The 25,262-nt window shown below is 39.8% G+C and overlaps 2 protein-coding genes across 8 annotated transcripts in view; one reads left to right on the forward strand and one right to left on the reverse strand.

Annotated features, from left to right (window-relative positions):
• Nucleotides 1-10,334, forward strand: part of LOC105397418 — a 46,657-nt gene extending 36,323 nt beyond the window's left edge. The window contains exons 3-6 of the mRNA XM_048627511.1: nucleotides 863-995; nucleotides 6,022-6,162; nucleotides 7,996-8,085; nucleotides 9,091-10,334. Of these exons, the coding sequence (XP_048483468.1) occupies nucleotides 863-995; nucleotides 6,022-6,162; nucleotides 7,996-8,085; nucleotides 9,091-9,894 (1,168 nt within the window). The 3' untranslated portion in view covers nucleotides 9,895-10,334. The remainder of the gene's footprint in view (nucleotides 1-862; nucleotides 996-6,021; nucleotides 6,163-7,995; nucleotides 8,086-9,090) is intronic.
• Nucleotides 10,335-12,899: 2,565 nt separating this feature from the next.
• Nucleotides 12,900-25,262, reverse strand: part of LOC105396640 (disheveled-associated activator of morphogenesis 1) — a 102,931-nt gene continuing 90,568 nt past the window's right edge. For 6 of the 7 annotated variants that reach the window (XM_048627397.1, XM_048627393.1, XM_048627395.1 and 3 more), the window contains 16 exons: nucleotides 24,770-24,988; nucleotides 24,244-24,384; nucleotides 23,610-23,838; nucleotides 23,075-23,302; nucleotides 22,555-22,706; nucleotides 21,127-21,276; nucleotides 20,484-20,639; nucleotides 20,162-20,236; nucleotides 19,721-20,071; nucleotides 19,185-19,324; nucleotides 18,521-18,682; nucleotides 17,963-18,142; nucleotides 16,461-16,584; nucleotides 15,839-16,093; nucleotides 14,704-14,886; nucleotides 12,900-14,417 (listed from right to left, as the gene is read on the reverse strand). In XM_048627397.1, the coding sequence (XP_048483354.1) occupies nucleotides 14,094-14,417; nucleotides 14,704-14,886; nucleotides 15,839-16,093; nucleotides 16,461-16,584; nucleotides 17,963-18,142; nucleotides 18,521-18,682; nucleotides 19,185-19,324; nucleotides 19,721-20,071; nucleotides 20,162-20,236; nucleotides 20,484-20,639; nucleotides 21,127-21,276; nucleotides 22,555-22,706; nucleotides 23,075-23,302; nucleotides 23,610-23,838; nucleotides 24,244-24,384; nucleotides 24,770-24,988 (3,069 nt within the window). In that variant the 3' untranslated portion in view covers nucleotides 12,900-14,093. The remainder of the gene's footprint in view (nucleotides 14,418-14,703; nucleotides 14,887-15,838; nucleotides 16,094-16,460; nucleotides 16,585-17,962; nucleotides 18,143-18,520; nucleotides 18,683-19,184; nucleotides 19,325-19,720; nucleotides 20,072-20,161; nucleotides 20,237-20,483; nucleotides 20,640-21,126; nucleotides 21,277-22,554; nucleotides 22,707-23,074; nucleotides 23,303-23,609; nucleotides 23,839-24,243; nucleotides 24,385-24,769; nucleotides 24,989-25,262) is intronic. The other variant, XM_048627396.1, reaches the window with a different exon arrangement.

Here is a 25,262-nt window from a genome sequence, read left to right on the forward strand (position 1 = left end):
TCCTTGATCCTTTAATTTACAGAATCGTGAAAAGTTTTCTACCGATTATAAATTACAATGAGTATAAATATTGTAAAGTCTGCGATGTGGTTTTGAATAACTTCAGTTGGATTTTAAATCGATCTAAGAACCATTTATTTATTTACCCCCATTTTCTACCTGAAGTAAATCTACCTAAGCATTAACTTAATTTCCACTGAACCAATCACTTTGCCAATCGATGCATTCCACACTCAAATTTAGTTTAAAGTTGTGAAACAGATTTTGTTAGTTAACCAAATTACCTATAATAGAATAGAATAGAATAATATTTATTTCAGACAAAAGTCCATAGTTGTGTTAGTAACAATGCGTACATAATAACTATTATGAAATATTGAGATTATGAACAAGTAAAACGTTAATTATATACGCCCACTACTTTTTGTTGTTACGTCGTCGTGATAACATGTTTTCTAATATAATGTACTTCCTACTTCCTGGTAAGGAATATTACAGCGCATATTTTTAATAAGAAAATTGTGTCAGTGGAATACAGTTATTCAGGATTAAGCATTTTATAAGCGCTCCCTCACTAGTATCGTTGTTGAACATAATAATTACAAGTTATACAACATACTAACTTTTTTTGTATATTTACTGTTAGCTGAGTGAGGTTAGAAAGTTGGTAGGTACATATTAGATTACATATTTGATGGACACTTGAGTGAGGCCTACCTACACCCTTCCTTCATTGGTAGGAGACCCGTGTCCCAGCAGTGGGGACGTGATGGGTTGTGATCATGATCATGACTTTTTGGTGTTGGTTTGGTGTTTCTGTTTGACATGAACAGTCTGTTCATTTCTACCCTCTCTGTTCCAGCTGCTCCGTGAACTGGCACGAGCAGTCGATGAACACGCTCACGTACATCCTGTTCCTGTTCGCGATGGGGCAGATCGTGCCCTTCATCGTCATCACCTTCAGCTACATCAACATCATCAGGACCATTAAACAGGTAACTGTCTGTTGTATGATAATGGACCGTTGCGGTAAAAAATATGGCTTTATGATCAAAGTTCTTAGTACAAATTCTATGAAATACGTAACTTTAATATCAACAAACTGTTAATATTATTGTTTGTGAGCTATATTTACGACCTCATAAATTATGGAAATTAATTGAAAAGGTAGTTAGGCTATATAATATCATGTATTAGACATAAACGTAGCCATTATTATCGAATTATGTTAATAATATTATAGTTCGTGGCACCGCTGAAATATTCAACTATGAAATAATATTTAGTAACACAAAATCCATAATTAATTAACCAAAACATAAATTGGTTAATAAATACGAGTCAATGTTTCAGCAATTTCAATATGTCAGGCCGAGTTCTGTTTATGCACTCGTGTGGTAATCCGCCAATAACAGCAATAAATAATCCACTAATTAGTAATATTTGTGTGTTGTTCATCCAATAATAATTGCTCCATGGAAGAGAAATGTATGTAAGTAACAGTACCTAAGTTTACAAAAAACAAACGATTACGTAAGCAGCCTTGATATTTTTTTTGCTAAGATTACATTCTAGTACCATTAAATTTCAGAGACCAGACCCAACAGTTAAATCGTAAAGTTAAATAATTGTTCAATTCAAGATCAATGCAATAGTCCATTTTGTTCATTTTCCATTTGATACACTTCAACCCAATTTTATTAAGTACTGTAAATCAATCCTTGATCATTCTAGTGCGTTTAGTTAGTGCGCTTAGTGGTATAGCACATTGTTTCTCCTAGAACGTAATCAATGTTAATACGTAAATACATTTAATAATTGAGTACATTTGGACGAGGCTGGTTCGTGGTATCCCTAAATGGCATTTACCTCGGCCTGGCCATTTAATTCTAAATGCTACGGTTTGTGATGGCCGACCGCCAAGCATGCATTGTAAATGTTTAATATAGGTAGGTGCTTCCAAGACTTATTGTTCATATAATCAGGGTAGGTATCATTTTAATTGCTAATGCGACGTTACTACATTAAAAATAGCGTGCCTGCACTATCTAAAGATATTCTCCATATGTTCACTATAGGTACCTACATAAATGTTATACGTTATAACTAGGAAAATAGCTTTTTTATACGCTGCGTTTTTTTATAGTATCATAGAAGTATCTAATAATACCTAAATAGTTAGTTACGTTATGGTTAGCAGTTACCAAACTGACAAACAGGATAAAGATGGGGATTTTCACTCGTTTTATTTATGGAAAAATACTTTTAAATATTTGAAATGAAAATTGTATAGAGTCGCTTAGCGTGACACACATAGCGAGTAGGTACTTAGAGACTTCCTACTTGGCAGTGACAAAGTAAGTTGCATCGTCGTACATACCCTTCTGTGACTACACTTTGTCAGGGGTAGTATAGTAGTGTTATTACATACTTACCGTTTCTCTTTAAAACACTGACACGCGAATCTCATTTTTTAGTGACCTTCGTACCACCTTTCCGGGATAAAACGTTTTACTGCCTTATTGAAACTTAACCCTTTACGCCTCTTACAACCTAATCACCTATAGACTTGACTAACTTAACTTTACTTTGTATTTTATTATCAAGTTGTTATTAAAAAAGGCACAATGTTACCATAATTATTTTATAAGTAAGAGATAATATTGGTACCTACGTAATGAAAAAATATGAAAACTTTTGTGAACTGGCGTAATGCTTATTAGTTTGTGTATGACAAGTTCGATTAAAAATATTTCATTTTAGTATCTATACGTATTCCTATTCCATGCAGAACTAGATGGCATTTTTATTCCTAGAAGTCCTATGTGTAGAACTAATTGGACTATGACTAATTGGACTACTTCTCGTCAGCTGTATTCTGGTTCCTGACAGAACTGTCTGATTAATTTAGTTCCCATCTGCGTACACTTCATAACAATCCACTTTTGATATCTAAGATTTACAATATATGAACAAGATGGAGTGTCAGTGCAGAAACGTCTCGACAAATAACATCCAACTTCCACCACTGCTGAGCTCTCATTTTGAATTAGTTCGTGTAGAAGATGTGTGACTTTATTAATTGGTACAATGGTTGTCATTAGGCTGAAATTAAAACTGCTTGACAGTAAAGAAAATGACGACAGATTTTGTTCTGTTTTTGTATGTGACATTCCATCTGGTGCGTATATTGTTAATCTAAGATCACTATAATATAAATTAGAATAGAACAGACATCAAGGTGTCTGGTTACTTACATTACCTACGACAAAGCGGAGAGGTTTGGTTCGACATTTGAAACTTAACGCGCCCCATCCCTAACCGTACGGTGGCTTTTGAAATACCTCTGGGGGCCTATCACGAAGTCAAAACGAAATAAAATTTACGAAGTAATTAGTGTCGAATTAAATGCATTTTGAATTCGAAAATGGTTGTCAAAATAAGTTCTTGATAGGTATAACTGGTTAAGGTTCCGTTCCCAATAGGGAAACTTTTTGCTGTTACTGGGCGCCACGCTGTAAATTGCGCAGTGTGAGCGCAAAACTAGAAGACTGTGAATACTCGGCACAATAAGTCGGCCGCGAACAGTTTTTCGACTGGGAACGTAGCCTAAGGAAGAAATGTACCTCCTGATGGAACATTTCCTTCACGAAAAACTAAGTTCCAGAACGCTGCTGCACTTACCACAACTCTCTCTCGTGGCATTAAACGTACAGATTGGATGAAAGGTCTCCGAAACTTCGTATTTAAAAAAAAAAACACGCACTCACGCCTTGTACTAATGTACTCCCTTGCGGGGTAGGCAGAGGTGCATTGCTGCACCCACTTTTCGCCAGAGTGTTATGTTACTCCCAATGTAATAGGGGGCGGGCCTATTGCCATTTTACGGGCACATCCAAGACCCGAGAACAAATATCTGTGTTTAAACAAATATCTGCCCCAGCCGGGAATCGAACCCGGGACCATCGGCTCAGTAGTCAGGGTCACTAACCACTACGCCATTCGGACTTCGTATTTTGTCCCTAGAATAGCCCCCTCTATTCGTCAATCTGAGACTTGAATAGATCTTGATTACAATGGAGTACAACTGCTATTGAAATGTGCAAACAGGAAGAGACAAGGCGGATAATAACTGTGGCACGTGAGGCTGTGGGGCATGAGCTTTGTGCATTTAATTGGTAACTACCGCGATAAATACACTGAAACGGATAAAAGTACCTAACGAAACTATCTGTACCCGTATCACGAAAATTCGAGCTAACGAATAGAATCGAATGCGAGTGCGACTATTGTCAACTTGACAGCACTTTCGAACACTTTTTACCTTTCGAATGAGTTTCTAAAAGAATGACCACAGAGTACATAATATTATTCTGACAATGACCTATGGAATGATAGCTGTCAAACTTTCGCAAATCTATACACCGCCATTTTGTTGTTGACAGGTTGACAGCACTTTCGAATAGACTATCGAATAGAATGTGCTGCGTTTTTTCCGGATCGCTCTACTGTTGCCCGAGCACAGGATTCGAAACCTCCGTTTACGTTGCGTATTGGTTGCGTATCGTCAAATGTCACTATCAAAATGTAAGGCAAATTTGTTAGTTCCAAAAGTGGCATTTGTTTTTTCCATGTAAGGTGGAATTTCACCAAACGCTAAACGTATTTAGTAGCCTGTCATACGTCTGTCAGTTAGTACAAAATGTATTTAAAATTTGATTTAAATAAGTTTAGCGTTTGGTAAAAGCGACCCTTCGTGTAGATTCGAAAATAGTATCGAATCCTATGCTCGCGCCTCTGGTTTCACGGTACTAGATCCCATTCCATGGGGAAAGACATCTGACAGAACCCTTATTGCATTCAAATAAGGGTAGTTTTTGTTTGTATCAGATATCTTTCCCCGTAGAATGGGATATAGCTAGGGACTGTCAAAACTTGATGTACGCAGCCAATTATAAAATTGTTAATTTTTTAAAAGAATTTACCTTCGAAATCGCTGCCAATAGTTACTGTAGTTACAAAATCCCTTGTAGATGGCCTATCAGGATACCTAGCACGGGGCGCAAGACTCCACATAAAGACGTTACAAAAGTTTTCCGTCGCACCCGCTCTCGAAGCCGCGCGATGTGAGTGAGCGAATGTGAATTCCCAAAGAAAAAAATACCGTTTTTATATTGCTAATTTTTATTTTGGTTCTTCCACTATATTAATATAAAATAGCCATAGATAGACGTGGTATCTGAAGCCCTGTATGTTTATTCAGAACTCAGTGCGTGTGGGGCGCGCGGAGACCAAGGTCACGGCCATGGTGTTCGTCATGATCGTGGCCTTCACCGTCGCGTGGACACCCTACTCGCTCTATCAACTACTGTCCCACTGTTTAATGTGTATTTTGTAGATATTCGACAAAATTGACGTCATAATTTAGATGGATGGATACTGAAGACACAAAATTTAATTTTAGCACTGACAAAACTTAAAATTACATCCCATAAATCGTACCATAATCAAAGGTTTCTCGTTGGACATTACTAAAATTGAATTTAGAACCATAAGATTCGTTACCAATTACCTACTAAACTTTAGATAGATGTGGTATCTGAACGTGTGTATCTTTGTTCAGAACTCGGTGCGCATGGGCCGCGTGGGGCGCGCGGAGACCAAGGTCACGGCCATGGTGTTCGTCATGATCGTGGCCTTCACCGTCGCGTGGACACCCTACTCGCTCTATCAACTACTGTCCCACTGTTTATAATGTATATTTTGTAGATATTCGACTAAATTGACGTCATGAATTAGGTCGATTAATACTGAAGGCACAAAATTTCATTTGATCACTGTAAAAACTAAAATTGTCATTTACACTGTTAATACTAAAATTGCTTACTCTCTACAAAAAAACTCGTTCTGATATTGCTAATTTCAATTTTGGTGTCTTCTCTACTAGGATATAGGTTTAGTTCCATAACTGTAGATAGATGTCCTATCTGAACTATTCTGAACTCGTTTATCTTTGCGCAGAACTCGGTGCGCATGGGCCGCGTGGGGCGCGCGGAGACCAAGGTCACGGCCATGGTGTTCGTCATGATCGTGGCCTTCACCGTCGCGTGGACACCCTACTCCGTCTTCGCGCTCATTGAACAGTTCGCGCACGAGGGCATTGTGCGTATACTATTGATTTGTTTTCTTTTCTTTTGCGTTTTAGATGTATGTAAGTACCTACCTCTAATTTGTTTTTTTTTTGTCTTAGATGTTGTATATGTGTCGAAGGAAGGCAAAGGTTCGCTGATAACATTCCCACCTGGTATGTTTATTTAGTAGTTGAGTAATGTACTTAAAGCTTAAAATATAAAACCCTACTTAACAAAAACTAGGTATTTATATGGTATAAATTGTGTCATGAGTACTCAGATTTTATCTTTAAAATAGTGCAAAAAAATCTCGGCTCCTTACTAATATACAGGGTGTTGCAAAAAGGGTATACTAAGCCGAAACCTACATGTGCAGCATGGTATATCTAAGCCTGAAACTGAAATCAGTATTTTCGAGAATTTTCAAATACTGATTTCAGTTTCAGGCTTAGATATACCATGCTGCACATGTAGGTTTCGGCTTAGTATACCAATTTTGCAACACCCTGTATAGTTTATTTCCATTAAACTTCCATTTAATTATAAAATTTAGGATGATTTAATACACATTACGTCGCATGGATAATAAAGACAGCGTAACGTAAGTAAGTGCTTAACTTTTTCGCCAAAAGTTATGATAAAAGACTGAGTTTACTAATAACAGAGCTTTCGTCTCGCTAGAGATGTTATTGACAAAGTTTCATATAAAACTTAAATTGCGTACGTCAAGTGATGAAGGTTTTACTTAAAACTTACAAAACGATAAAACAACAAAGCAACAAAGCATAATTATTCAGTAAAAGAGACTTCTTCAGGTTTCAGGACTGTGAAACCCGGTAGGAATAAATCTAAGATGTTGTAAATTATTATTTCGCGTAAATTTCTTCGGAAATAATTCAGCTTTTCATGGTTTCTAGTTAAATATTTTAAGTAAATCAATAATCTTATAACAGATAGTTCGGATTTCAGGAAGTTTGTGATATAAATTTGATAAGTTTATCCGAAGGAAATTTCGAATGTAATAAATCTAGATATAACATAACTTACCTCGTTACTACAGAGTACCTACCACCCGAAGTTGAATAACTTTAAATATTATTTATTACTAGCTGTTCCCGTGAGCTTCGCTTCGCCTTAAAAAAGTTTTCCTGTGGGAATTCCAGGATAAAAAATAGCCTATGTTCTTTACCAGGGTCTATACTAAAAGTATACCAAATTTCATTCAAATCCGTTCAGTAGTTTAGGCGTGAAAGAGTAACAGACAGACAGACAGACAGACAGACAGACACAGTTACTTTCGCATTTATAATATTAGTTAGGATGTTGGTATTTTCTTATAATATAAAAGGGTGTTGTAAAACTAGTTACGAATTAGGGATGACATCATAATAGTATATGTATTACCTACACGTCTTGGGTATATTTCTAAACTGCCCGAGAGACAATAAAAAAAGCCAATAAAAATATAGCACAATGAAGTAGTGGAATGTCTTTGACATTTAACAACAAATAGAAAAGTTAAATGTCAAATCCATTTTAAAACTTCGGAGCTTTTTCATCCTTACTTTGAAAGTTGTAAGGGTTACCTTTACGGATTGTCAACTAGTCGTTTATTTTGAAAACTCGTAGAGCAAAAGTTGTTCAAAATTACCCGCTTTCGGCTTAGGGCTGTTTTTTCAATAGTCAGATAAGTGTTATCTGAGGAATAAAAATGTTGCTGTCACATCTGAATGTTTGTATTAGACAATGACAGCAACAATTTTATTTTTCAGATGACACTTATTTGACCATTGAAAAATTAGCCCTTAGTGTACTTACCCTTTTTGCAACACCCTGTATTATAAATCAAATAACTATTTTCCAGATATCCCCGGGTGCGGGGGTGATACCGGCTCTAGTGGCAAAAAGCTCCATCTGCTACGATCCACTCATCTACATCGGCATGAATACACAAGTGAGTATCGCACAGACGAAATCCGTAAACCATCTTTCCATTTACATAGATGCCCTATTGAAACCTCCAGTTCTAAAGAAATAGAATACGATATTCGTAATTGCTGCGCTGAAAATGTTTTTCAACTACGGTAACTCAAGCATACAAGTAGAACCGTCTACTTGTATGCTTGAGTTGCCCTGAATTGTGTGCCATCGTTTGCACATCAGTACTTACTGAAAACTAAGAAATAATAAACAATATTTTCGTCTCTTCCACATAGCCATGTCCCATATTATTATGCAATCGGTCCCTATCATGTGTTCATAAAAACTTGAGTCGCCGTCGATATCCACTTCAACTATGCTCGACGGGAAAAAAATGTACTGATCGATTTTTCCGCCCTATTTCCTTCTTTATAGAGGCTTGAACATGAGACGAATGGCGACCGACGCAGGAGATTAAAAAATACATGTACATATTCAAGATCTTTTGAATAGATTTTTTACCTGAAAGCAATCACAAGCAGATCAATTTAAGGGAATGAGTACAGATACTGGCGTATTTAACAACCCCAATATTGCCTTCATCATAATATATATTATCTCAGTATACGATGAAGCAGGTGAAACTTTTTACGATCAGCTGGCGGATTGGGAAATTTACGACATTTTCTAATACGATCTAGAAACATAAATCTAATCTCGGCACCTTACACCCAGTGACAAGTTACAGGCTTACGGTAACAAATCTGACGATGGTTATGTAATTTGCTTTCAGACCGAGTAACAAAATAATTGCGTCAGCGGCAAAATTACCTAGTTACACAATACTAGAGGTTTTCTTATTTCAAAACAAAACATGTTTTTATTTCTAAATTGTTAGAAATAAAAACATGTTTTGTATTTACTGTAATGTATTTACTCTACTGTTAAATTGACCTCTTGGTTCACCAACCAAGGAGACGGTGTTTCGTAGTGTGCTCTTGATACATGGTATATTATAAAGTTTACTTTTTGTTCACAGTTTCGTCAGTCAATCAAAAGGCTCTTCGGCATTCACGGCAAAGGAGGCCACACGCAGACTGAAAAGGGATACGATAATACGATTCTCCTTCCGACAAATCGTTTTTCTCGCATCAATGATAACACAAGGTTCAACTCATCTGAGAGTAACGTCTCAACAATACACAAGAAACAAGTTATAGTTAAAGACAAAAAGATAACAGTTACAGACGATCTCTGTGACTATAATAATAGTGAAATTAATTATCAAATTAACAAAATAGATAACATTAATCTGTGCACCATACAAGAAAACAAAACAGCTTCAGACAACGAAAAATCTGGTGAAACCATTTACGAAGAAGATAACAGCAATGGAAAACAGAAACTGGAAGTCTTCGGTGAGAATTATCAGTTATTTGATGATACGTCTCCGGTACTCACTATAATAGATTCCGAACATTTAGCATTTAGTAAAACGAGGCTTGTTTGTAAAGTGAGAGATGCCAATGCAGAAACGGTTGAGAATGTATACGGCAACAAAGCGTTTGTGGAACATTCTAGTGATATTACAAGTAACGAAGCTTATGAGACATCTAGTGATCAACAATTGAAGAAGAATAAGAGACTGCAGAGTAGTTATTCCACAGATATAGCGGGGATACAAAAAGAACCAAAGAAAAGAAAATTATCATCCGAGGCTATAATTAAAGGGAGTGTCACTAGTAACTTTTTTGAGGATCCGAGACACGGCCACGAAAGTTTCAAAACATATCTGTACATGATGAACAGAAATCTAGATGGAGATGATAATTTCGTAGTTTAAATTAAAGGGATCAATGTTGAGGAGAATGTTGTTGAAAATCATTCTTCCTTTGAAAATGAATTGCGAACAGACGCGGAGTCGTCCCGTTCATTGTAGGAGTATTCAAGCGGTGCTGTCTTTCCTGTAAAAGTTAAGAAAATTTAAAATGCGAGCTCTCGTCAAGTATCTGTGATATAGTTGGTACAAGTGCCAAATAAATCTAAATGGTTTATAAGGGCAATGAATAGAAACGAATTTTTAAGCTGAAATTAGGCTAAATAAATGTTATGGAAAATTATTTTCTTCACATGTGAAGAGATGTTTTGTGTTCACTTAACTATCTATGAAATTGTTGTCTGTTTTGGCAAAACTATGAGTAGTGTTTAAGAGTGCTTTATTAGATTTGTATTTAAGAGAGTTAGTTGCAATAGTTTTGTATTGATTTAAATTATTTATTGAAATATGTTAAATTAAATAATACCTACTTAGTAACGGTACGACGATTATTTTAAAAATTACGAGGTTTTAAAAGTTAAAGTTAAAATAACACGATTACTTAAACTTTCAAGTTATAGGTTTGTGTAACCGACTAAAAACTAAAATAATATAGATAGGTACCTATTATAGGAATGCATGATGCATAAGCTATCACAATAACATTGGTCCATTTTTATTAAAATTGATTAACATCTGCCTACCTATTAGAAGGTACGTGTACAAATATACGGTATATGTTTGCCTAAGGTGAAGATCTTACAAAATAAACGAAATGATGTATGAAGGTATGTTATCACTAGGTACTTATTTTGAAACCTATGCACTTTATTGGTTAATTTAACTAATAGAATAATAATATGTACCTATTACAAACGAACCTTTATTGGTTATTTGAACACTGAACAATGTTTGGAGTTTTAACCAGTATTTTACTTATTTAGTAATGATTTATAGCGTTATCATGATTTAATTATATTTAGAAATAAATTTTGGTCAATTAGTCTATTCGATGTTAATTAATTATAACTATTTTTAGGTACTTTTGTTTATCAATTTAACCAAAGTCGATGTAATTTTTTAACATGTTTGGTTTTAAGTTGCAAAAATAATATTTTTTATTCAATGGGTATTAATTAATTTGTTAATTTTATGTATCTCTTCACAACCCATCACGTCCCCACCCCACTGGGGTTTAGACCTAGTCCACCACGCTGGCCTAGTGCGGGTTGATGGACCCCAACACAAGCAAGCTTGTGCTGAGAGAGTTGTCACGTAAGTGGGCAACCAATTCAGTTAGGAGCACTAAAGATAGCTCGACTACGAACGCTTAATCTTCTTCACCTATGTATCTATGATATTTAGTTAATAAATTAGTTATGTTGGAAGATTTTTTCGGAAGATCAAGGTCAGTATATAAAAAAAATGTGACGATGCAATCAGGGATTCTCTAAACGCTTGACACGGAATCCCTTAGATACATGCTTAGGGCATGATTTTATCGATTTCGCTCAGTTCCATGGCATTACATGCAATTTAGCAAGACAATTATTTCATTTCACTAATTAGCTTTTATCTCGAAAACCGTAAGAGATATAAAAAAATTACTGAATTTTCACCACCCCCTGGGTATCTACACCCCACTAAAGACTTTAATTATTTAAGTTTAAGAATTTTAGTGGCACCCCCCCTAATGGCCTCTCACAGAAGTCCCAGGGGGGAACACTAATCGGGAACCACTGGTATACTTACTAGAGCATGATTTTATCGTTTTCTTGGTCTGCCAATGATACTCGATGCAATTTAACAAGAAAATTACGTTACATTTCACTAATTAGCTTTTATCTCGAAAACCGTTCGAGATATCGAAAAAATAACCGAATTTTCACCACCCCCAAGCTATGTACACCCCCACTCAAAACTTTTTTCTGAAGTTGTCAAATCAAATTTGTCTGGAAGAAATCGTTTTAGGACATAAGACTCCTGTACCAAGATTTGCTGAGCGAAAGTCGGGTAAAGTTTTTGTCGAACCGTTAAGAGAATCCCTGATTGCGGTGTTTTATGTTTACGTATATTTCCTTTTAAGAATACCTAATACAGTAAAGGGCAGATAAACCTGACCCCTCTCAGAAATCAGATTGTTACTATGATAGGGGGTACAGGTTTCTCTGCACATGACCGTACCTATCATAATTGAAAATACTTGTACCTACATACCTGTCGATGTTGTTTTATAAATTTTCAATCAGTACCTACTTGATACTTTTTAAAGATAAACCTTATACTCATCGTGTTATTTTTTATTGTCTCTTAATTAACTTACTGTCAACTCGATATTTATATTCATACCTAGAATTATTTTTAATAAACGATTGAAAACTATATTCATGAATTTAATTTTCCTCTTAATTTTAACCAAAAAGGCAGTGAGTGTGAGTCACTTGAAAAAAACAATGGTTCAATATTTTTGTAGGCATTTTAATTTAAATAATCTACATGAGGATATAATAAGGATATTAATATACAAATTTACGCTTAGGAAATACTGAACAAAACAATAAAATTTACAAATTTCAAACTTTTACACATGTAGGTAGATAGGTTCACATTTTAATAAATTAATATTTCTTAAAATTACAATTTATGGGTAACAAAATGTGGGTGTAACTAAAATTATATTTACAGACTGACTAAAATTAAATTTAAATAAAAGACCTATATATTTTTTCTCGAAACTAAATTAATTACATACTCATTTAACGAAAAAAATATGTAAGTTTAAACAAAATTTTGGTTTAAAATTATTATGGAAGTGAGGACACACAATTTCACAAATAGGTATCTACTATAAAACTCCAAAATCTAAGACTTGTTAGCTTGTTATTTAAATATCCAAAGCTGATATAAACGTACCTAAAATTGTATCAATCCCTATGTTTTTTTTATTACATTTATGTAAAGTTAATTTATTTTTAGATTTAAGTATAGATATCTAAGTACATTTTAGTACATGATTTATTTAATGTTCGTGATGACGTTTGCACAAATTATTAATTCCAAATTAATCAATTCCGATTATACAATATCAAGGTTGTTGATGTATTCGGGCAATATTTTTTATGTAATATGTGGCCTGCCATCTAGATTGCATAGTTACCAAGTTTGGTCGGGACAAGTATAATCATCTATCTATAATATCTCAAAGTCTGCAATCTGATACCAATGCCAGTCCTATATTACTGAAAATTACTGCCCGTTTACAAGCGTGTCACATTACCTAAAATAAATATGGCAGAGTTCTAAAATACTTATTATATTTTAGCAATTTATTTTTATAATCAACATTTTGAGTAGGCTATTTAAAAAGTTAAATTAAGTTTGCCAAAACACAAAAGTAGTCACCCTAAATTACTGTAAACTCACTCAAATCACACATCACTTGTATCGGTTACAGTAAAAATTACAAAATCTAAACTAAAATGTTTATGGAATCATCCAAACAGTCTTAAGACTTTATATATCAGTCAGTCCAGTAAAACTACGCGTTCAAAATGTGTGTAAAACGCAATACAAATGGTTTAAAAAATTAGGCACCAAAATAGCCTTCGTTGTTGTTGCCTTAGTAAAGTCAAATTTAAGCTTTATCACGTCAAAAGCAGTAATGACAAAAAAGTGGCTTACTTACATCGGATACCAATAGGTATACACTTAGTTATTATTGTTACTAAGATAATAATAATTGTAAATTGTTCTAAACCGTACATTCACAATACATCACTATTTAGATATTTGTATGACACAACTAACGTTTCAGGATATACTAGAGACCCTATGTCTAATAATAAGTAGGTATATTTTCCTAAAAACTGTCCACTTTGTGACAAATTTTCATGAACCACGAGCTTCGACTTCTATCATTGGATTTGAGTACGATTCTCATCTTTATTATCACTGACTTAGATCCTATCCTTACATTAACCTTCACGTTTGAGCTTACGCACATCGATACATAAACATAATTATGTATGTCAGTATTAGCCGTTCTATTCGACTTTGCTCCATTTACTATACCAAATCTTGATACTTTTTCATTCATAGAGAAAGTATGAGAATTGGCAGTATCAACTGGCGTACATACATCAGTAGAATACACCTTCTACTAGTTCTACTCAACGCAATCTACAGAACCACATAGACACTATAACCCGACCAATTTACGAAGCTGCTCAATTCTTCTGTCTCTCTCTCGAGTCTTCCCGGCAAATACCTCTCGGTGGTGAGTCTCGGCCTTTGTGACTGGCTTTCGACGTTTTCCTAGACCTTTTGAACTTGGCCACGTCATCTCCGAATACGTCTCCTGTTCTTAAAGCTGAGATGAGGTCGTCGAACTCTCCCTTCTGTCCGTTGGTGAGAGTTCCGTCTCTGGAGGTGTCGCCATTAGTGTGTCCGTTGCAATCTCCGTTTTTGTGGGATTTCCCGATGCCGAGCGATTTGCCGACGGAACTCAGGAGACTGGATGCCTGCTTGCGCTCCATGGTGCGTTTCTTCAGCTGAAATAATGAGTCATGATTAGGTAGGATTCTAGCGTAAGTATTACTTTAACGTTTGATGGATGGTAGATTTAATCATCATAAAATATTAAAGTCCATAACATACAAAACGGAGCCTCCTCAAGTGACGTATCGCTTGCCACTGACATTTGTTCGAGGTGGTCAGCGACATTCTCTAATATGAATGGTCCATTGGCCATTTTCCCACCACCATGAGTCACCCTAGTCTAACTCTAATATTTGCCACCGACACGCTAAGAGTATAAACACTCTTCAGTGACCTCACCTCCTGGTCGTGCCGGTTCCTTCGCTCCTCATCATCCCGTCTTCTCCTGGCCGCGTCACACTCGGCGCGGGCCTCCGACAGTTGCGTCAGGAATGAGGCCACGGCTCCGAACAGCTGTTCTGGTGATGACGAAGACTCTTCGCCGAATGCGTGCGCGCAGGACTCTAGACGGCTCTTCATGTCCTGGTAAAGATAGAAGGATGGTAAGGGATGTGTGCAGAGAAGTATTGGTGGGGACGTGAGGATGATAAGTTTCTGGGGGTGGTTACTTTGGTTAAGTATGCAGCTTATGTTATAAGTATTTTTTTCTGAAAGTAAGCTGATAATATAGATTGATATTCTTCATAAATTATGCACAAACAGGATACGCCATGAACCTAAGTATAACACAAATTGAGAGGGAGTTAGTGTTACCATTTCACAGCAAATTACAGTTAGTAGGCAGCACTGGTTATTTTCAAATATATGTGACAACTATACGATACGCCTAAAATTAGAAAATCTAAAGTGCTTGGTTCAGCAATCGTCCGCCAGTAGTTAGTGACTTGCTAATTTGAAATCACGGCGACGGTACTTATTATTCTTTCGAACAGTAACTTATTCTCCCTAGACTCTATCAACTTACCAATAGCTTATAAACAAATTTCTCTACAAAACCTGCAATTATAAACCTCTGTACCTGCAGCTGCGTGCAGCAGCAGGCGGCGCGCGCGTGGAACTCCCTCATGACGGGCGCGTACGCGTCGAACATGTGTCAGATACAAATAACGCCAGATTTGATAACCATGACCGACACTATAGCAACTAACAACCCTTAGCAGCGTCGCTCTGCTGTCTAAAATCTGTGAGATCCATACTAATTATGTCAGATTTGACATTTTAGCAACTAACAAACCTTAGCAGCGTCGCTCTGCTGTCTAAAATCTGTCAGATCCACACTAGTTATGTCAGATTTGACAAGCGAGCCACGCCGCTTCTTAAGGATTGTTATTGCTTATGTGTCACTCGGTTGTATAGATCTGACAGATATTGGACTATCGAGAAACGCTGCTTCAGGATTGCTAATGTGTCACTTGCTTTTAAAACCTGACGTAACTTGTATGGATCTGACATACATTTGACATATGTCACCCACCTGAAACAGGTCCTGCAGCTGCGTGCAGCAGCAGGCGGCGCGCGCGTGAAACTCCCTCATGACGGGCGCGTACGCGTCGTCCGCCCCCCCCGCCCCCCCCGCGCCGCCCGCCGCCGCGTGGTACTCCAACTCCTTGGCCACCTCCCGAAGCCCCGCGCCCAGGGATGACACGTCTTTCTCTAGCTGTTCCACGCAGACTTTGGCGGCTGCGCGGACGTGGGGTAGGTCCTCTTCGAGGAGGAGGATGTCTTTGAACTGGGGGGAAGAATTGAGGTGGTAAGTTGTGGTTCAGGTGATAGAGGGATGTGAACTCTTGTGAGTCATTTAGTCGGAGAAGTACGTTTGACTTGACAAGAGCGGTTTGAAGTTGCTACAATTGTATGGATGTCAGTTTATGATATGTTAAGAGAAGTAGTAGGTAATGTTCCTTGATAAGACTATTACAAATCAGGTGGGCAAAACGATTCGACCAGCTGTCGCTTGAAGAAAAATTTTGGTCAGTTTTCTTGCAAGTAAAGAATCGAAAGATATAAATTTAACAAGGCAAAGGTCGTTATTACAGCCAATACAAGCTAACAACATTGGAGGCGTGATGGGTCGTGATGATGACATCTAATCGTACCTGATTCTCGAGCACCTCGACGAGGTAGTGCAACAACGTAGTGTTCCTCGTGACGCTGGACTTGGTGTCCGCCAGCTTGTTCAGCGACGACAGACGGAACCCGGACGCATTGCCGCGAGCGCCCCTGGAAGAGAAACATATTTGGATAAGTACAAGAATGGGTATGATATTATTAACGTGATAAGAAGTATGGTTGAAGAAAGCACATGATAAGGCACGGTAGTCAGTTTAAAGAAGGCCTTTGCCCAGCAGTGGGACACAACACAGGTTACATAAACAAAGAAGTACTTATACAAAGATTTTATCAGTTCTTCTATGCTCACGATTTGAGGCATCTTCAGTCTTTACCAACCAACTTTGCTGACAATGGAAGTTAGGATTGCTTGTAGCTACGAGATACTGGAGTATGAGTAAGTAGATATATCGATATCGATACGCAAGTATGTAGGTACTGTGAGTTAAATTCGAAAAGGGAGTAGGGGCTACTGTGGAAACACCCTCCCCAAAAGATTTTTTGCAAGACTAGCTCTACGACAGAAGATGGAACTACGCACTACGCACCGAACACGGTCTATACCTTCACCCTTGGAATACGACGCCATCTTTCGCTCTTATCTTATCTTTCTTCTATAGCCGCAAACATGAAGACACATCAAACCCACCTGTTCATATAATTGCCCAGCGCCAGCACAATTTCCAACAAAGCCCTGAGTCGTCTAGACCGCTGCATGTCCCGCGCGGCCCGCAGCACTATCTAGGCGCGCGACGTGGCTTCTGACGAGGCTACTGCGAACTTCTTCTTGAAGAGCACCGTACGCAATCAATAGCGAACGATTTTTTGCAACACTAGCGCTACGACAGACGATGGAAATACACCGAACACCTATACATTTCATCCTTAGAATACGACGCCATCTTCCGCTCTTTTCTTGACTTTCGTCTACAGCAGATTTTTTTACTGCATAGCTGATACTCAATGGAATACGACGCGACGCCACCTATCGGTCTTATCTTAGCTTCCGTCTATAGCCGACTTTTTAACTGCATAGCTAAGGCTAAAAACATGAATGTCTTCTATATAAAACCCACCTGTTCATATAATTCCCCAACGCCAGTACAATCTCCAGCAAAGCCCTTAGTCGTCTCGACCGTTGCATGTCCCGCGCCGCCCGCAGCACTATCAACGCTCGCAAAGTGGCTTCTGAGGACGCTACTGCGAACTTCTTCTTGAAGAGCACCGTACGGACTCAATAGCGAACGATTTTTTGCAACACTAGCGCTACGACAGACGATGGAACTACGCACCGAATACCTATACCTTTCTCCCTTGGATTACGACGCCATTCTCTCACTCTTAGAATCTGAGCTTTCGTCTATAGCAGGTTTTTATACCTTTCACTCTTAGAAAACGACGCCACCTTTCGCTCTCACCTTCCCTTTCTTATATGGCAATTATCTTTACTGCATAGCTAACACTTGAGACACGAACACATCAAACCCACCTGTTCATATAATTCCCCAGAGCCAGCACAATCTCCAGCAAAGCCCTGAGTCGTCTTGACCGCTGCATGTCTCGAGCCGCCCGCAGCACTATCGACGCGCGCGACGTGGCTTCTGCGGAGGCTACTGCGAACTTCTTCTTGAAGAGCAGGGTGCGGACGCGTTGGTTGTAGTGGGGGATTCTGGAAGAAGTATTATAATGTTAATAGAACATTTTAAGTGCAGGTGGTCAATAGGTTTTATCTGGGAGGTAAGGAACCTGAGCCGTTGGTATCAATAACAAACCTAATGGTTATTGGTCAAGTGGCACAATACATAAAATCACCTATGAACGGTAGTCCTTTCTCTTATGATTCATATTCACGGGTATGACAATGACTTCCGTGACCAGATCTCCGCTCATCTTCAATACTGAAGATTAAACTGCTCTATCTTGAATCCGTATCTAGCAGCCCACCGAGCCATACCACCCTAGCCGAAGTATCCTCCCTTTGCTATCCCCTTCACACCTCCTGTCCTGTTGCTCCTCCATGTCTGTGTCAGCTGCTGACGGCACTCACTTGGAGATCTCGTAAAGGAAGCGATCGGCGCGCGCCATGTTGTCCAGCTCGTCCTGGTGTTCCTCCAGCAGCGCCGCCTCCTCCGCGCTCGGAGTGAACTTGAGGAGTTGTTCCACCATGTCGATGGGGAGTTGTTCCTGGCTGTCCATGCGGAGGATCGCTCTGGGGAAAGGAGAGAAAAACAATTGAAAAAAATACTGACGAATTGAGAACCTCCTCCTTGTTTCGAAGCCGTTTAAATATATTCTACAACGGTAAAGCTCTCTCTACTCTAGCGAGGCAATAGGTAAGAATAACATTGCTACTGAGCAGGTCATATTTTATTTTCACAAACTGTACAATAAGTCATTTCACAAATCTCAAAAGTCGATCAAAGCGACAAAGACTGACCCGACTATAATTGAAATAAAAAGGTACGATTCCAGGTAAGTTGCCTCGCTTGGCTCAGCTCTTGAGGTCTGCTAAAATTGCCGGTTTAGTAGAATTATCTTACTTTTAGGCCTAAACTATCAGGCGGTGACTTCTTATGTCTGAGGCCAAGATCCACTTAGGGTCACTTCACTCCTCCACTTAGGGCCAGCGGAATAAGTACATAAGTAAGGTGTACCAACTAAATTAATATTTATAAACCAAAAGATTTCTAATAGTAAAGTCCACAACATACTGGCAGATCTCCTCGTCACTCATCTTGAGTTTGCTCAGCAGGATGGTGCAGTTCTGTGCTCTTCGTCCGTCGATGACCGACAGGATCTTGGTGCGCGGCTTGGCGCCCAGCTGCCGGAGGTCTTCCACTGAACCCTCGTTCTGTGGGGAAGGGAGGCATAGTTATGTTGGTTATTTGTGCAGTAAGGGAAAAACTGGGAAAGTCATTATTCTTTATCTGCGCTTTGAAATGCATAGGGTGTATGAAAGGAGCCTCTTCATGTAACTTATTAACTGCCTAGGCACCTATCCATTGGCAACTAACAAACTAATGTAGGTATTTAGCGAATCTTTCTACATCTACGTTTGACATTGACACGCTTAGACGAATATTCCTCTCTATCGTTAAATTTAGGATACATAGGTCTCCTCATGTTTACCTACGCCAACTTTTCTAGTTCTGTGCCGTCTTATAATTAATTTGTTTCCTTGCTCTCGACCAACTCTCGACATATTACTCTTTATAGAAGAAAAAATCAAAACAAAACACCAACTCACCTGCACTCCATTCTTCTGATACGCGCAGAACATCTTATCAATCGTGTTCAAATCGATCTTATTATACAACTTGGTATCATCCAACTCTTGCCAGATCGTTCCGTGCAACTTAGCATCAGGCAGTTTGCTCCAGTTGAAGCTTTTGAGCGGGTTTCCTGGCTGGGGGACGTTCTTCTTGGGCTTCGGCGCCATGGGGGCGGGAGGGGCGAAGGGGGCGGGCGGGGCGAAGGGTGAGGGCGGCGGGCCGGGGGCGGGCGGCGCCAGCGGGGGCGGAGGGGGGCAGAACGACGGTGGGGGTGGCGGCGGCGGCGCGCTTGACGTCTCGATGACAGCTGATTTGAGGTTGCTGACCTGGAAGTTTAAAGTTGGATTATTAGTTGAGAAGGGTACCACTTTAGCACAAAAATATTGGTGTCATTTTAAACTTGTTTATGTACAAACCTTAGCATCATCGGGTATGCTTCCTTCACTGACTAGTTTTTCGTATCTCGCTCTTTCAGCTCTTTCTTGGTTGAGCTAAAAACAGATAAATAGTTATTAATTATGAGTTCATTAATTATTAAGTAGGTACTCGTTATAAAAAAATACTAATGTTATTGAGTCAAAACACAATCTCAACCTTCAATCGTTAGTGAAGAAGTTGGTTATAATATCTTTTATTTGTTTATTTATTTAATCTCCGCGTATAGATACATATAGACTGACTAGATACCATCATCAGAATCAATTATAACACGGAAACCTCACTCCATCTCTGTCCCACCTGTTGCTCGAGCTGATGACTCCTGTAGGCCGCCGCTCTCGCTCGCTCCGAGCACTCCATATGTGCTGCCGTCTCTTTCTCCAGTCGTTCCTTTGTTCGCGCCATACTTGACTCGAGTTCTTCCTTCTCTTGAGACTGTTGGTCCAACTGCTTCTCCTGATTGGTCCAACGTTAGTTTGCGGTTAGACGTGCGATGGGTTGTGGGTATTAGGGCTTTGGGATTAGGGTAAGTTTGGTTGGGATGGCGGAATGGATGGTAGATGTTTTGGTGGGGTTTTGGGGTTTATTTTAAGGGTAAGTTTGGTAGACGATGGTGTTTTGTATGGGATGGTGGAATGGATGTTTGGTGTTTTAAGGGTTTAAGGGTAAGGTCAATGGATGGTCCGTAACCAGATTTATGGAGTGTGTTGAAAATGTTGAAGATTTATTGAAGCATCGATTGCAATGGAATTGGGCTGAACTATTTATTATGTCACAATTCTACATATAGTGAGTATTCATAAAAATATATATTTTGTATTGATTTTAAAAAGTTATGTTGCTCATGCTCACAAACCGATCTGAGAGATGATTTATTAAGCTTAATAAAGTATCCTTGAACCATATTCTTTATTACTTTTACCCATAATATATAAAATCATACCTTCTTAGCGAGTTCTGTGGCCAAGTCCACATTTTCCTTCTGTAGGTTCTCTGCCTTGGTCCTGGCAGCTACTAACTCCTCCTCTTTGGCTAACAGGTGTACGATTTCACCGACATTGATTTCCAATGGCGCGATATCTGGGTTGTAGATCTGTAAAACCATAAATTATATTTCTTAGTCATATCGTTAATTACTTTTGTACTTTAACTACCTACTTACTACTGTCTTAGTTGGCAAATATTATGTAAAATAATGTATTATGTATAACCTACTCTTGCGTAGATGGCTGATCTCAATTGAGATTGGCCGCCATGGTCGAAATTCGGCTAGGAGGACATCATCATTATGTAAAATATTAAAAAAAAACTGAATACACTGACGCTTGTTTAAACTGAGCTCCAATAGTGGTCCTATCCCAATCCCTTGGGAAAACTAAGCTTCTTGGGAAAACCACTATCACCTTCGGTTCACATTTCACAACATGATGCTATGTGCTAACTACCACTGCAGCTCCATAGTTCCTTAATCTACCGCATGGCGCCACCATCGCTAGTTCCTCACCTTCCCGCACGGGGCGCTAGTGTCGCTAGTGTCGTCTCGCCTCTTGTCCTGTGACGACGTGGAGCGGCTGCCACCATCACTCACTATTTCTCCTGCATCCATCGCTACTCACAGCTGCATAGTTCCTAAATCGACCGCATGGCGCCACCATCGCTCCCTAGTTCCTCACCTTCCCGCACGGGGCACTAGTGTCGCTAGTGTCGTCTCGCCTCTTGTCCTGTGACGACGTGGAGCGGCTGCCACCATCACTCACTATTTCTCCTGCATCCATCGCTACTCACAGCTGCATAGTTCCTAAATCGACCGCATGGCGCCACCATCGCTCCCTAGTTCCTCACCTTCCCGCACGAGGCGCTAGTGTCGCTAGTGTCGTCTCGCCGCTCGTCCTGTGACGACGTGGAGCGGCTGTCACCATCGCTCCCTAGTTCCTCACCTTCCCGCACGAGGCGCTAGTGTCTCTAGTGTCGTCTCGCCGCTCGTCCTGTGACGACGTGGAGCGGCTGTCACCATCGCTCCCTAGTTCCTCACCTTCCCGCACGAGGCGCTAGTGTCGCTAGTGTCGTCTCGCCGCTCGTCCTGTGACGACGTGGAGCGGCTGTCACCATCGCTCCCTAGTTCCTCACCTTCCCGCACGAGGCGCTAGTGTCTCTAGTGTCGTCTCGCCGCTCGTCCTGTCACATCGCTCCCTAGTTCCTCACCTTCCCGCACGAGGCGCTAGTGTCGCTAGTGTCGTCTCACCTCTCGTCCTGTGACGACGTGGAGCGGCTGTCACCATCACTCACTAGTTCTCCTGCATCCATCGCTACTCACAGCTGCATAGTTCCTAAATCGACCGCATGGCGCCACCATCGCTCCCTAGTTCCTCACCTTCCCGCACGAGGCGCTAGTGTCGCTAGTGTCGTCTCGCCTCTCGTCCTGTGACGACGTGGAGCGGCTGCCGCCGGGCGCCTGTTGTAGCACCAGCTGCTGCGTCACTCGGTCGAGGAGTAGCCAGTGTTGCGTGTGCGGGTTGTACTCGACTGGGGAATGGATAAGATGTGTTATCAGTTATTACAAGATTCCGTGGTGTATCGGTAACGTAAGGTTTCATTCAAGTCAAGAATGTAAAGGAAGTATAGAAAAGAAATAAATTAACAAGTGATAACAAGTACAAGCAAACACCATATTGTTAAATTGAAATGTCTGTAGTGTGGCTTTACACTCTAGCATAGACTAATTCTAGTTCTCTCTGTAAAGTTGACCAAAGTTTCTTATGAAGTTGGTTGGAAGATTCTGTAAAATTAGGGCAAACTGATGGTAAAAGAGCCCTAGATGTATCCTACGGTTCAATAACTGTTCAGTAGTCGAATCTAAAAACATACAAACTAGAAACGTCTTTACAACTTACTAGGCAACAGCAGCAAATGTTGCAGCAGCGACAGTAAATGAGGATACGCAGCCGTGTGGCTCAACTTCCTTCTCAATAACTCGAACATTCCACTAGCACTCTTCGTATCCACGTGCTGCTTCTCGAACCTTCTCGCCAGTTCCTTCTCGTCCTCCAAACGGATCATCTCGAAGAAGTCGATGTGCCGGTCCAGGGTTTCATTCTCGTATTTGCGCAGCTTTTCAATCACTGAAATGGAGATGGAAAATGTTGAAGTTTCGTTTGGCAAAAAAGGAAAATGAGTCTTTTCATTTTAATTACGTCTCAGTGAAATTGTAAGTACATAGCTCTAAGGGTACCTAAATGTATTGTGATTTTTCTTGCTGGAATGGTGTTCCAAATGGGTCTCCAATTCTTTAACTTCAAAAACCATCTCCACGATAATCTTTATAAAAAATTACACTTTCTCGGATAGAGTGTTGGTACGTCTTGGTAGAGGCAGCCTATGCTTAGCAGTAGACGACTTAAGGATAACACAAAAAATAGTATTTCTCACCCGGCTGAATCCCCAACATCAGAAACTCGTATCTCAAGTGCAGTCTGAACTCCAAGCTCTCCTCCCCAGGGCCGTAGTTGAGCACTGCGTTCACAAACGACATGATGGCGGTCTTGAGACCTAGGTCGTCGCGGTAGGCACCAGTGGCGCGGTCTAGCTCATTCACGATGCCCTGGAACCTGGCACGTTCGCCCGCGTACTTCTGGTAGTGCACCATCGCTTCTAGCACCTGAGGATTGGGAGAGGGTTTTATGGTTATGATTAACTTGGTGAATAGGTAGGTTTCTGCCTTTATGCAAGTTTGGTTTTGAAGCTGACATGCAATTTATCAATTGAATACCCAATTAATAATAAGTGATATGTGTAGAGACGTGATTACAAGGCATATACCTATATAACCTAGCCTACTCTAACAGTAACTTAATGGCAAGTAGGTAGGTAGTTGAGAGATAAAGAAATTACCCGATAAAAAATAGATTCCTGTAATTGTTACGTTTGTATAATTTTTGTTTTGCAGCTACCGAGACCTAAAAATGGGACAAACGCAAACGAGAATGCACTTCAAGAATATTTTTTTGCTTCTTCAGCGCCGATAAGGGTAGGCAGTTATTTAAGTAAACCACAGAATCTTCACCTTCTTATGCCCCCCTGGTACCAGGCACACCGCTCCCAGGATCTCTAGCGCCGCCACCTTGGTCTTCACGTTCTCCGTCTCCAGCGACTGCGCGATCAGGTCTATGCTGGTAGGGTGCGCTAGTACGTGGGCTCGGCCGGTCTGGGGAATGAAGGAGAAATTGTTAGTAACAGTACCTTCTGTACCCTTGGTAGGTACTTATGTTAATTTATAAGATTAGAAGAAGCTTTGAAGTTATGTATTTTTTTTCTTTATTTTTTCATGATGATGATGATGATACTAATTGACGTATTGGATGTGCAATAGCTAAGGACCCTCTAGTCTAGATAACTTTAGGAGAGTATAAATAATTGGCCAGAAGTAGCCGTATGGGGCCGAATCCCTTTAGCTGCTTTCCTATGTTTTTAGTTACTATAACGGTTATAGTATAACCAATATCAAACAATCAAACTCTAGTTAGTCCAGCTCTAGTATTTGTCACTGTCACACTAAGAAGAACATAACGAACATGACACAAAACACTCACCGAATTATTCATAAGCGCCTTAATAGCCAGTATCAGGTTATGCCGCGTCACGGAGTCGTCTCGCGGCGCTCTCTGCAAGGCGTCCAGCAGAGCGCCCAGACCGCCCAGCTTGGTGAACCGCAGCACGAAGCTGTGGGCCCTGGTCCGTAGAGCTGTCTTCAGACCGTCGACTAAAACGCACGCTTCGGGAGGGATGGAGCCTTCTGATGATGCGAACGCCTGGAATAAAAGTGTGTTTTTGTCAAGATGATGACGTTGCTATTCCATTCTGTAAGGGGCAAAGCTTCTGGACGTTACTCACTCAGGTAGCTTTTAATAAGAATCCATTCTTATAAAAACCAAACCAAAACTCTCATTCATGACAAAAAATAATCACACAACCTTATATCAATGAGCAAGGCAAATATGGTGTGCGAAGCCATCGGTCCGCTAGACCGACTACTTTTAACAGCAGTTAACATGTCGCGTTCTTTGGCAGAGACCTCTGTGTCCA

The sequence above is a fragment of the Plutella xylostella genome, chromosome 18 (assembly GCF_932276165.1).
Source record: "Plutella xylostella chromosome 18, ilPluXylo3.1, whole genome shotgun sequence".
Taxonomy (NCBI): Eukaryota; Metazoa; Arthropoda; class Insecta; order Lepidoptera; family Plutellidae; genus Plutella; species Plutella xylostella.